Source organism: Contarinia nasturtii, unplaced genomic scaffold, assembly GCF_009176525.2.
Source record: "Contarinia nasturtii isolate CC-2019 unplaced genomic scaffold, AAFC_CNas_1.1 Cnas_scaffold_350, whole genome shotgun sequence".
Lineage (NCBI taxonomy): Eukaryota > Metazoa > Arthropoda > Insecta > Diptera > Cecidomyiidae > Contarinia > Contarinia nasturtii.
In genome coordinates, this window is record NW_022197705.1 from 2,327,491 (window position 1) to 2,339,563 (window position 12,073).

At 34.0% G+C, this 12,073-nt stretch overlaps 5 protein-coding genes across 12 annotated transcripts; 1 reads left to right on the forward strand and 4 right to left on the reverse strand.

Annotated features, from left to right (window-relative positions):
- Positions 1-455: 455 nt before the first annotated feature.
- On the reverse strand, positions 456-1,072 carry LOC116338210. The gene is made up of 2 exons (XM_031763330.1): positions 975-1,072; positions 456-897 (listed from the first exon to the last, which is right to left on the reverse strand). Exons 1-2 carry the CDS (start codon positions 1,018-1,020, stop codon positions 491-493), a joined length of 453 nt encoding a protein of 150 aa, XP_031619190.1. The 5' UTR covers positions 1,021-1,072; the 3' UTR covers positions 456-490.
- A 1,066-nt stretch (positions 1,073-2,138) lies between these two features.
- LOC116338007 lies at positions 2,139-5,222 on the reverse strand. Its single transcript, XM_031763027.1, has 6 exons — positions 5,177-5,222; positions 4,548-5,112; positions 3,470-4,459; positions 3,045-3,379; positions 2,502-2,977; positions 2,139-2,267 (listed from the first exon to the last, which is right to left on the reverse strand). The coding sequence occupies exons 3-5, from the start codon at positions 3,884-3,886 to the stop codon at positions 2,623-2,625; spliced, it is 1,107 nt and encodes a 368-aa protein (XP_031618887.1). The 5' UTR covers positions 3,887-4,459; positions 4,548-5,112; positions 5,177-5,222; the 3' UTR covers positions 2,139-2,267; positions 2,502-2,622.
- A 1,702-nt stretch (positions 5,223-6,924) lies between these two features.
- Positions 6,925-8,635, reverse strand: LOC116338129. The gene is made up of 2 exons (XM_031763203.1): positions 7,398-8,635; positions 6,925-7,331 (listed from the first exon to the last, which is right to left on the reverse strand). Exons 1-2 carry the CDS (start codon positions 8,518-8,520, stop codon positions 7,063-7,065), a joined length of 1,392 nt encoding a protein of 463 aa, XP_031619063.1. The 5' UTR covers positions 8,521-8,635; the 3' UTR covers positions 6,925-7,062.
- A 308-nt stretch (positions 8,636-8,943) lies between these two features.
- Positions 8,944-10,042, forward strand: LOC116338133 (protein Asterix). Of its 2 annotated transcripts, XR_004200853.1 has the most exons (6): positions 8,944-9,049; positions 9,124-9,286; positions 9,398-9,415; positions 9,488-9,537; positions 9,594-9,741; positions 9,892-10,042. XR_004200853.1 is itself a non-coding variant. In XM_031763213.1 (5 exons), exons 2-5 carry the CDS (start codon positions 9,130-9,132, stop codon positions 9,681-9,683), a joined length of 315 nt encoding a protein of 104 aa, XP_031619073.1. In that variant the 5' UTR covers positions 8,944-9,049; positions 9,124-9,129; the 3' UTR covers positions 9,684-9,752. The 2 variants fall into 2 exon arrangements, 1 of the variants encoding a protein (XP_031619073.1); XM_031763213.1 differs by lacking the exon at positions 9,892-10,042 and having other exon boundaries at positions 9,594-9,752.
- Positions 9,854-11,295, reverse strand: LOC116338131 (cytidine deaminase-like). Of its 7 annotated transcripts, none has more exons than XM_031763206.1 (5): positions 11,095-11,295; positions 10,489-10,557; positions 10,364-10,421; positions 10,101-10,302; positions 9,854-10,037 (listed from the first exon to the last, which is right to left on the reverse strand). In XM_031763206.1, the coding sequence occupies exons 1-5, from the start codon at positions 11,114-11,116 to the stop codon at positions 9,894-9,896; spliced, it is 495 nt and encodes a 164-aa protein (XP_031619066.1). In that variant the 5' UTR covers positions 11,117-11,295; the 3' UTR covers positions 9,854-9,893. The 7 variants fall into 7 exon arrangements, with proteins under 7 accessions (XP_031619066.1, XP_031619065.1, XP_031619068.1 ...); XM_031763205.1 differs by having other exon boundaries at positions 11,154-11,292; XM_031763208.1 differs by having other exon boundaries at positions 11,158-11,291.
- Between the last annotated feature and the right edge of the window lie 778 nt (positions 11,296-12,073).

Consider the following 12,073-nt stretch of genomic DNA (forward strand, 5'->3'; position numbering starts at 1 on the left):
TTCATTTCGTGGATTGTTTTCATGCGAGTGTAGATTCTATACACTTCGGTTGTACGACTGGTTTGACAATTGTATTTGCAGCTGATGCACAGGGGCTAAACGAGGCACATTGTGCACTTTACATAAAGGTTTGTTTTGTCTATTTGAATGCACACAAATACAATCAGCTGAACCAAACATATGACAAATATCTCCATATTTGGCGAATTAATTAATTAATTTATTTTTTATATTGTATTGTAGCTTAAAAGTGAGAGCAAGTTTATTCGATGTTCTTCACATGAAGTGTTTGCAAAAATGAATTTATGATTATATCATAAAAATATTCTTTACGTGTTTTTGAAATATTTTTGCCAAACTTCAATATTTTTTGTATAATTTTTTTTTTCCAGAAAAACAATAACCAGATAAAATTATTCATCATTTATTCATTTCATTTTATCAAATTTTCGAACCATTTTAATCGTTTATAGAATTTTCATAGATATTTTTATATTTTATTGACATCAGCGACTTTGACTTTCTTTTTAATTAAACCTGGATTCCCAATGCAACATGTTGAAGGAAAATTTCTGTCATAAAAGTGTTGCGTGTGTATTTTCTTGTTATAGTCTCCATCATTGATTAATACAAAGCCTTGTTTAGTCTTAACACAATATTCAGTCCAGGATACTGGTGTCCCTAAATCTCTACAGCAACTGCAACATTTAGCTTTATCTACTTGTTCCCAATTCATTGCTTGATTTGCTGCTACAGCGCTATTAAAGTCATTTTCACTTCCAAACATTTTGATTGTTACTTTTCGAAATTTTTCATCTGGTTTCCCTTTGCTTCCAACATAAACTTCCACAGATCTTCCACAAATGAAGGTTAAACTCCATGCCAGATTACATTGAACTAAAATCAATTAAAGTAAAATATTCGAACTTTTTAATATATTTTTATTATTTTTTGAATAATCAACTAAAACTTACCGATTAATAGGAGAAATAATGAAAAGAATCGCGTATTCAACTCCATTGAAAAGTATTTGGTATCTTCAGAGAAAACTAACTCACAACTGAATTGAAAACGCCTGGGCACTAGAGTTTTATAGTCATTGGTAAACAAGTCAAAATTGATAAATTGTGGAAATATTTTTAATTTAAATGATAAATTTTTTACATTTGTTACAATTATTTTTTTTCGTTAAGTTCAGAAAAAAGCAAACAATTTGAATATAATTGAGTAAATATTTGGTTCTCAATAACATCACTGACTCAATTTGTTGTTTGGGAAACATAGGTGGAGAGACTTTTTTCGCAGGAGGAGGGGCAAATGGTATGCGGCCGAAGGAAGGGGGAGTCAACCAAAAAAACACGATGTTTTTTCGTTTCGTTAAATGATTGAAATGAATAAATTTGCTTGGTGAAATAGAACATTGTTAGGAAATTTTTCTCTGTGACTTTGGTTTTTGAATCAAATGCGTTGTCACTTTCGTACAAGAGTAAGTCTTCATAGCTTTGAAATCCGAGACAGAGGAGGGCAAATCGCATTTTTTGTTTTTGTAAGGGGGTAATTTTCAATTTTTGCAGACCGGGGCAAATACCGCACGTGTGTGTGACAGTGGGGGGCAAAACACGGAAACCTCCCTCTCCCCACCTATGTTTGGGAAACCTATAAAAAAAAAATTATATTATACGTCAGATAATAAAACAAATCTAGGAATTATTTTGGCGACATAGAGTCGTATTTCTAGCAGTAATTAATCAAATTATTAGCCTATTATATCAAATATTTTAATGATTACTTAATTATATGAAGAAATGCAAATGAAGTTAATAATACATATGCAATCAAATTTAATCGAAAAAAAAAACATCTTAAATTGTAAACTTTTTCTTCGCATTAAAAAAACAGTTATAATATACATAATAATGAGATTAACACATATGCTCTCAGAAAAATCAATGCTGGATGATTTGGATTATCACTCTAGAAGAAGAAGCTAGTGCGGACAAATGTGATTTTGCCAAGAAGTCGAGTTAGCTACCGAAATGGGGCATTGTGAAATAGTTATTTTTCTCTTGAATTCAGCTTATTCATGGTCATAGTGTGTGTGTCATGCAAGAATTTTTCATTTTTTCTGTGTCCGTTTGTGTCCACACAAGGAAATATTCTGTAAATTTACATTTTCCACGATCATAAATATTCATAACGGGCATTCCGTCATGAAAACAAACAAGAAAAAAATTATATGGCGTCTCCACGGTGCGTTTGACAGTTACCTAAGAGTTGATCAGAAGAAAAGAATGGAAAAAATGGAAATTAATCAATGCGTAATGGATCGGAATGGAAAATGAAACTATAGATGAAAGTATATACTTTATAGTTAAGTAAAGTAAATACTTATAAAATCAATGACCACAACAACAACATTGCTTTAATTTGGGATTTCATTGTAGCAGTAGTAGTGTTGAGATCGTTGATCACTGTGAAAAGAGAAAAATTAATATGCTTACTATTTCTAGTACTTGTTAGCATCGTCCACTACTACGTCTTGGTATCATTGTTTGAAACAATGAGATTCCCATTGTGAGAATGTTCGCGTAGACGTCCGTGCTTATAATTTTATTTTTGATTTTAATTGTAGTAATAATGGAGTTGATGCCTGAATGGTCGAAAACAATTTGGCATCGGCAGATGATTCAACATGTACAATCCTTTCTTAATCATATTTCTCGCTGCATTTATGTCGCGATTGAATATAACTGTTGTTTTCGGTTCCAACTGCTTCTGGTATCTCTTTTTCTTTTGTCTTGGTTGTGGATTTGGATTTGCTTCTGCTTCTGGAACCGGTCGATGGAATGTACATATGGAACGGTATTTCCATTCTTGATGTTTCTTTTTGAAAGTACGATGAACTCTGCCTGTCCATTGAATTGGATCGTGAAAAACGCCATCTTCGACCGGTTTACAGTTGGGGCAAACTAGAAAACTGGAGAAAAGAAAATACAATCAATAATAATAATAATAATAATGTCATTCATTGGCAATGGTCTTACCGGTCTTTTGATTGACGTTCTGGTACACTTCTTCGTTTCTTCAGCTTACGTCCTGATCGACTACACTTCTGCGATGTGTTGTGTTCGTTGATTGGCAAAACGAATACATATTCACGTGCCATTTGTTGCAATGCACGATGCGGACACCGTAGATATCCTTTGATGGGTGAGTTTGATGCAAATTTTGCACCACCAAATGCCAATATCACTGTTTTCTCAGCATCCGACATTCTACGATCGACTTTTGTCATTTGCTTTACCAACACATGCAATGCTACCTGCGTACGTGTATATGCATCAAACTTTAAACGAACCACACGTTTTTGATACTTTATCTATATAAATTAAGAATGAATGACACACACACATCAATAACATGAAATCAAATTAAATCAACTCAAAAGAGAGAAAAAATAAATAAATACCTCGCATGATTCATTGAATACATCCAGCTGGTAATCCAGATAGGTACGGTAGTCGGCACTTTTCTTCGATGGCATTTCCTCATAGATTTCACGATTTTCACGCAGCTTACGACATTTTTTCTCAAATGCACCCGTAAATCGCTTTAGTTTGTATTGGCGTTCGAAAAAACCGGTCATATGGTGCCACTCTTTCGATGATTTCAGAAAATTTTCTTCATTGTCGGTCGCTAAATCTTTGCGTACGACCCCCACAAATTCTCTGTAGCCCGGATCACAACCGATAATTCTCTCAATTTGTCCTGAATCGTAAGCACGTTGAATGATTGGCGGCACTGGATCCGGTTGTCCTGGATTCGGAACTGCATCATCATTGTTGTTGTTATTGTTGGTGTTAACGTTCTTGGATCGCCGAATCATTTTCAAATGGGCTGAACATCCATCGGTGGTGAATGAAAAGTCAAACTGTTGACTCGGCTTATTGATTTTGTCCAAGTTTACAAATCGACGCCAATTTAATAGTTTTAATTATTCATACCTTTTGGTTCGTGTTGCTACAAAATTTGAATTTGATTTTGACTTTTTTTCCGTTGAAAATTGGTCTCTCGTTTCGTACTGGCTTTGACCAATTTCAATCACTGTAATTTGCTGTGACAAACGAACGGAAAAAAACTTCAGGAAATGCGAGTGTTCGATGCTAAAAAAATTTCGTGTTGTGAGCACACTTTAAACAAAACTTTTGTGTCGATGATTTTCACCGAATAATAAATATTTCAAAACTAAACTGTATCGACGGATTGAGAAGACGAAATATTGTATGCGTCCGATCACTTCGATTGTTGTTCACTGTCTGCGGCTGATGCGTGTCTCTCTTTGAATCGACATGCAATGGCTACTAGATCTGTATAGTTATATTTTCATGTTTGCACATGCAAAAAGCCGTTAACGGTATTTTGTTTTGTTCGAAAGTATGGTTAGCACTAATGCGTAGTACTGCAACAAATTGATCACAAATTAATTCATATATCACTTTGAATATCAACAAAATTATGACAAATTTAATATTTTTAATTATTCATACCTTTTGGTTCGTGTTGCTACAAAATTTGAATTTGATTTTGACTTTTTTTCCCGTTGAATTCATGCGCAATTCGAAAATTGGTCTCCCGTTTCACACTGGCTTTGACCAATTTCAATCACTGTAATTTGCTGTGACAAACGAACGGAAAAAAACTTCAAGAAATGCGAGCGTTCGATGCTAAAAAAATTTTGTGTTGTGAGCACACTTTAAACAAAACTTTTGTGTCGATGATTTTCACCGAATAATAAATGTTTTAAAATCAGACTGTATCAACGGATTGAGAAGACAAAATAATGTATGCGTCCGATCACTTCAATTGTTGTTCAATGTCTGCGGCTGATGCGTATTTCACTTTGCAATGGCTACTAGCACTGTCTAGTTTCATGTTTGCACATGCCAAAAGCCGGTAACGGTATGTTGTTTTGCTCAATCTAGAAAGTAATCGAACGTTGTCGTTGTACCTTGGTGAGTGAGTGAGTGTGTGTGTGTGTGTGATGCCATTTCATTTGTTAAAATTTCAATCCTTTTGCGGCAAACTGTACACATCTTGTTTTCAACTGGCTGGCTAAAATAATATACATACAAATTTATCAAACATCATCACCACTGCAGTATTCAAATCTACTCACTAAAATGTGTCTCTCTCTCTCTCTCTCTCTCTCTTTGTGTGTGTTTGTCTGGCCGAATGAATGCATGAGTGAGTGAGTGAGTTGAGAAACCATTGGGAATGTAAGAAACAATATAGTCTGAACACACACAAACACACACTCTGTGTTTCTATCTCACATATATTTCTGTTTCCATTATCATCATCGTCGCATCGACATTGTCATTTGAAAAATCGCATTGCACATAGTATAGAATTAATGTAAATGACGATAATGGAACAGAATCGAAGGAATGCATCAGGAATTGTAGAGTAATGAAATACATATAGTACATACACAACGTAGTTTGTTGTCGACAGACAGAATCCCATGGTCATAGATTGGCACCGAATCGATCCGCTTCCTTAATTTTTTCATCATCTTTTTTCCCTTTGATTGCCTATCGATTTACCAAAATCAATTCGACATGCATTCCAAGTCAAATTCTCCGACAGTGCTAGCGGCCTATAAATAATACACAAATCAATCAATCAATCGCGCTATAAAATGATGAATTGAACACTGCTGCACTTACGGTTGAAAGATCTCACCGTAGGTGATGCCATGAATAACATAATCAATGGCTGATTCCACCGAAATATCCATGGATTGTGCCATTTTTATTATTGAAATATGAAAACAACGTTTTTATTATTCACATAGGCTTTGATGTCAATTGTTTATGTTTATTTTTCGATTTCACTTTGACGCGCTTTGACGTAAAAACATATGAGCACATACAAATGTCAATGTTTAAATTGTTGACAATGTTCAAATACAGCATGTAATGGAACAGAATCGAAAATGAATCGAAGGAATGGATCAGGAATGGTAGAGTAATGGAATAGTAATTTTTAAGTAAGTATGCCTCGCAGTTACCAGGTACGTATTGTTATTATTTGATTTTTATTTGGAATATTCAAAATGAATAGAAAAATAGTTCAAGTTTTATTCATTTTCATTTAAATCGGCAATAATTCTAAATCAAACATTCGATCGAATAGCAAAAAACCAATCTATTCAAGAGGATGCTGAGTTAGCATATGTACGACGTGCACTAGAAATTGAAATCGAAAGTTTCGATAGTAAAGATGGGGTCTATAGAAAATATCCAATTCTTTCAATTAATTCACTTTTTGCGCCAAGTGCTTATGTGATTTCATTTGATATAATCTTGAAACAAAAGAAGCCACATTTAGGACAACATTCACAGCTGACGTGTGATATTAATAGAATACTACACGAATGTCGTCCTCTTGCCATGTTTCGGGCACATATTGGCCTTATGCAAAAAAGCAAAAAAAAAAAAAAAAAAAAAGCAAGATTAGTTCCGATTATTTCTGGTTATTCGAATTGCGCTGATGGCTATTTCGATGCTCCTAGACCTAACAATAGTAGTTTTGTGGGTTGTATAGAAAGGAAAGAGACGAAATGTATTCCGCCGAGGTTGATGTACATACAGGATAGCGAATATTCATACTTTGATAATACAGCGCCGAGAAAAATTGTAACTTTAAATGCCTTGGGGACTAAATGAAAATCGCGAGATTTGAAGTTGAACGATTTTTCGATAAACCTCTTTCTTTAACAGAGGCCACGTGTTTCATCTGGAGTAAAGACGTCACAACTATATGATGATCTTTAAATTTATTAAAATATAGCACCGGAGTACAACGGTCTTTTTGTTTAGTTTAAGCAGCTCTTGGTCTATGAAATAAAATATCGAAAAACTTGAAAGGTTACTTTATTATGTTCAATTTATTTTTATTTAAATTAAAATACTACCCTATGTAAAAAGATGTTGAAAGAAAATCAAAATGATCCATTAAAAAAAACTGATGAAATTCCAATTGAGAAATGATAGTAAATTATGTGCTGTCGGAATTCTGTTTTTCTTTGCTCTTCCGGCTGGATTTATTCAGTGAATTTGCGTATCGCCACATCGTCGCTTTTGGAATGTTATACAGTTTTGCAGCTTGATATTGTGACATTCCATTGCGACATTTCTCCAAGGCCATCTCCAGACGTTGGCCGTATTCTGAATTTTCGGTACGATCTTTGACGCGAAATGATTCCGGAAGTTTGCCCTCAACCGATAGTTTTTTCTTGTCACGATGCAATGTTGTCAATGGTATGCCTGTAAAATAAAAATGTACAATCAAAATTCTGAATAATAATTTTCAATTGTGTGTAATGACCATACCATATTTGGCACTGATACTCGTCAAACTTTTCCCCAACAAAATTTCGTGTTGTGCATTTTGTCTTTCAGCGGTGACTTCTTTGGTTGACGGTTGATATTGTTCATTCTTTCTAACTTCACGCCAAATCGCTGTTTTTGGTACTTTAAAACGATCGGCCGCTGTTTTCAAACTTAGTCGTTCATGCAATACGGCCTGCACGGCACTGTCCAAATTCGATTTCCGTTCGAGTCGATAGTTTTGTTTTAAATGTTTGCTATTACGAAACCGATGATACAACGTGGATCTTGGTAAATTATATTCAACCGATAGCCGGTGTATGGTTTTGCCATTGGTGACTTCATTCAATGCTTTGTCAATTTGTGAACTTGTGCTGCGTGCACCTTGTCGATTTACATACCGTTGATTTTTGTTGCTTCCACCGCATTCTTTGGACACATTTGAAACGTCTTCCTCTGTTTTTTCAATTTCGAATGAAATGAATTCGCCAACTTGTTGATTTTCATCATATTCACTTTCAATCAATATCGAATCATCTTTTACATCCATTAACATCGTATCATCTTCCAAATACTCTTCTAAATAATCTTGTTCGGTGTTATCTTCTTCGCTATTCACACTCTGCGTTGGTTCAACCTCCAAATATTCTTCACCCGAACAACTTTCACTTGAATTATAGTACAATTTTTCATTTATATCCGTTTCTTTTTCGTTATTCACTGTTTTCACTTCGTTCCCATTCAATGGTGTGATGAAACCATTTGCAACACATCCTTTAACACTCAATAAATTACAGAATTCCAAAAATGTTGTTAAATACTCGGATGCAATGCTGGTCTCACCAATATAAATGAAACGAAGTATCGCATCCAGTATGCATGAATCGATGTCGGGTATATAAATGGTTGGTGGTTCGGGCAATGGTGGTAATTCACTCAATATTTTTCGAAAAAAATCACTTGACGACGATAGAACAACCTGATGCGCTTGACTTCGAGTTCCTTGGGCTGTTATTATAATGCAATCATATTCCAAGTTATTGTCAAACAAATAATGTTGCTGTTTTAATATTTCACTTTTATTGTTCCATGCGAATCGATGTGATACTGCCGGCGACGAATCCATTTTGTCAACTATCTTTTGATGTCGAATTTTTCATCAATTTATACAGTCGAATTCTCAAAAGAAAAATGTTTTAACAAAAATGCCCTTGTTTGTTCACAGCGTTGTGTAGTTTGTTATGAGGGATTCAAATAAATGAATAAATTGACAGATGTCGACGGAAAAACTCATTGATTTTCAGTTTTATAGCAGTGGTATTATAAGGGTTACCATAGTATGGTGAATTTACCACTATGTTCAATTTCACTTTTAATCGAAATTTTATTTGAATAATTTTTTGATACGTATTTTTTTTAATTAAAAAAAAAAACTGAAAATCCATGATTAAAATAAATGAAAAATATAATTAGTAATATTATAAGAAATTTTACAAATCTACTGTTTCTGTAATTAGTGTTGCCACTTAAGAAAGATCCATACATTGACAAATGATTTTGACACACGTCAGACGACTATTAATTTGTAATTAGGTGTATTTTCATGTTTTTTTTCCTCTTTCGCTAAATTAGTATTTTTTCGTCACTTGAATAAGGTAATTTTAAATGAAACTTTCAATTATCGAGAATTTCGGGAACACTTTTTGATTTTGATATTGATTTCGAATAGATAAAAATGTCGTCACCGCCAGTAGACCCACGAAGACAAGATAAAATTCGGTCATTTAAGGTATCGCCAAATGGCCAGACCGAAGACTTTTTACCCGATTATTTCAACATTTTGGGAATGATCTTTTCAATGTGCGGCCTAATGATGAAACTCAAATGGTGTGGTAAGTTGACTTGGCAAAATATATTTGACTCGGCCAAATTCGCGACCAAAGCTCACAGAAATTACATCAATGAACCTTGTGCTAATATCAAATTAATCTTTCTTTTTTCAGCTTGGTTGGCCTTGTATTGTAAGTATAAAAAAATACTCCAATACTTCTATTTGTCTCGTATTGACCATAATGTGATCATTTTTTTTATAGGTTCCTGCATAAGTTTTGCGAACTCAAGAGCTAGCGATGATGCAAAACAGGTAATAATCCGATGAAATATTTGTACATCCAATAAATAATGTGCGATTTATTCCAGGTGCTGTCGTCATTTATGTTGAGCGTGAGTGCCGTTGTCATGTCATATATGCAAAATCCAGCTCCAATGACGCCACCATGGGCTGCTTGAAAATAAATCTACTGTAATTAAGTCCAAATCGAAATCGGAAGAATTAAAAGAGTTCAAAGTAAATCAAAAGACATGCATTTTTTTATTCACTCCACGGTATTTATTGTGATGATGACTTGCCAATGTGTAAAATCATTACAAATTAAATAAAGAAATATAGACATAATAAAAACTTGTAAAATCATTGATATATGATATTTATTATCAGCTTCAGTTGGTTGGCAATGGTACGAATGAAAATGGAAGCAACGATTTGATCGAAGTCACAAGAACTCGGCAAGGTGATGGTTTGGCAACATAAACTGGAATATCTTCCTTTGTAAATTCGGACAATACTTGACGACATACTCCGCACTTGAAAGTTAAATAAAAAAAAATTAAAGAAAATTCAAAAAGACTTTGAATAAATAAAATTACCGGAGTAGTGAATGAATCTTCTTGGTATGCGACAACAGCGACCGCTTTAAATTCGGAATGGCCCATACTGATGGCTTTGCATACTGCAGTCCTTTCTGCACAAATTGATGGACCATAGGCGGCATTCTCAACGTTACATCCACCAATTATGGTTCCATCCATTGTTCGAATTGCAGAACCCACTTTGAACTTACTGTACGGGCTGTTTTGTATTAAAATCAACGAATTAGTGCTAAATACTTTGGCAAAGCAATTTAATGTACCTATATGAAAATTTTCTCGCTTCAATGGCTGCATTTATGAGCTCCTGTGCATCCGATTCTAATTTCAATCGAATGTGTATTTGAGAAAAGATGATTCATATTAGAAAATTTTGAAAATATCCTACCCAGTTCAGAGAAATCTCGAACACTTTCATGTTTTCCATTCACTTCGTGAACATTCATTGTGGCAACACCTTGAAAAGCAGACAGATGATTTAAAACTGATCAAATATTGAATTCAATGCACGGAGAATATTCGCGATTTTCGAGATAAGAAATTTCTGTTTTTCGCTTTTATTATATGTTTTACACAGATGAATTTTCCAAAGTGAACTTAGTGTATTATGGTTTTGAAATGTTTACTTCTACGCTTTCTTTTTTAAATTTAATATTTGGATGGTAAAATTCTGTGTACTTGTGAAATTATTTCAAATCATCTAAAATGTGTATGCATAGAAGACGCGTCATCTACTTTCAATACACACAATAAAGGAAGACGCAATAAAAAGTAATTTATTCACAAGTGTTTGCTTTAAGACTTAGATTTAACAATTGCTCCAGAAAAACGTAAAACGAACGTTGTTACGAGAGTAAAAGGAAATTACGCAAATGTTACACTGTGCCCTATTCTTACTAAATTTGAATCGTAAAATGTCTCATAATTAATCCGCTATCATATTTCAAATCACCATTGTCAACACTATAGTGCTTTTTTCATCTATGATACATACATCCATCACACATTCCTTTCATAGTTCAATGCAATGATGTTTCTTCTTTCAAAATCTACCTACAAAAATGTCAAAATCAGCTGATCTGTATTCATCTCTACATTGAATGAAAGAAATAGCGAACATAACCAAAATCGTCGATTGAACGAGATATAATCACAGAACAAAAAAAAAACTAAGCGATACAGAAAATTCATAATAAATTTTCACACATCAGTCTTGATGTGAATGTGAATGTGCAAAGTGAACTATGATTAAATCGGTGCAAAAGAGCGACAGCGAGTGGGCTCAGCTTGTGTGTGTGCATGTGAGTGTGAGTGCGTGTATGTCTGCAGTACATGTGTGAGTGCGTGAAACTGCTCAAGTATATGTTTTCACAATACGTGCGATTTCGATGAGAGTCTGACATGTCTCGATACATTCATTGCAGCATTTACCATTGACAATGACAGTCTCTACTGACTTCCACCATATTAGTTTCTAAAGAACAATCTGTCTATGAAGTTCATTCCGTACACTACATGCAAAGAGCGAGATAGGAACACCAATATAATAAAAAAAAGACTCATTCTGTTGCATATATTATTCAGTAACTACATATATACCATATATATTTGATTTTAAAAAAAAGTGAATCATGATTTCGCGTAGTAGATAAAAAAAAGTCGACGACAACCATACGACGACGACGACGACTACGACAACGACGGGGAAAAACTCATTCACGTTAACAGTTCTCTTTTTTTGTTATTTGTATCTATTTAACATGAAAAACATAAAAATTACGGATTAATTGAAAGTCAAAACTGAAATAAAACAAGGACAGCGATCAATTTTAACTTTATTTTCGTTTTGTTTTGTTGTTGCTGTTCGAAAAGAGCAAAAGTCAAATCGAAAAGAAAGAAAGAAAAAAAAAATCGTGCCATAGATGATGACGAGCAGTGAAAATAATTTCTTTGTATGTGTATTGTGTGTATTG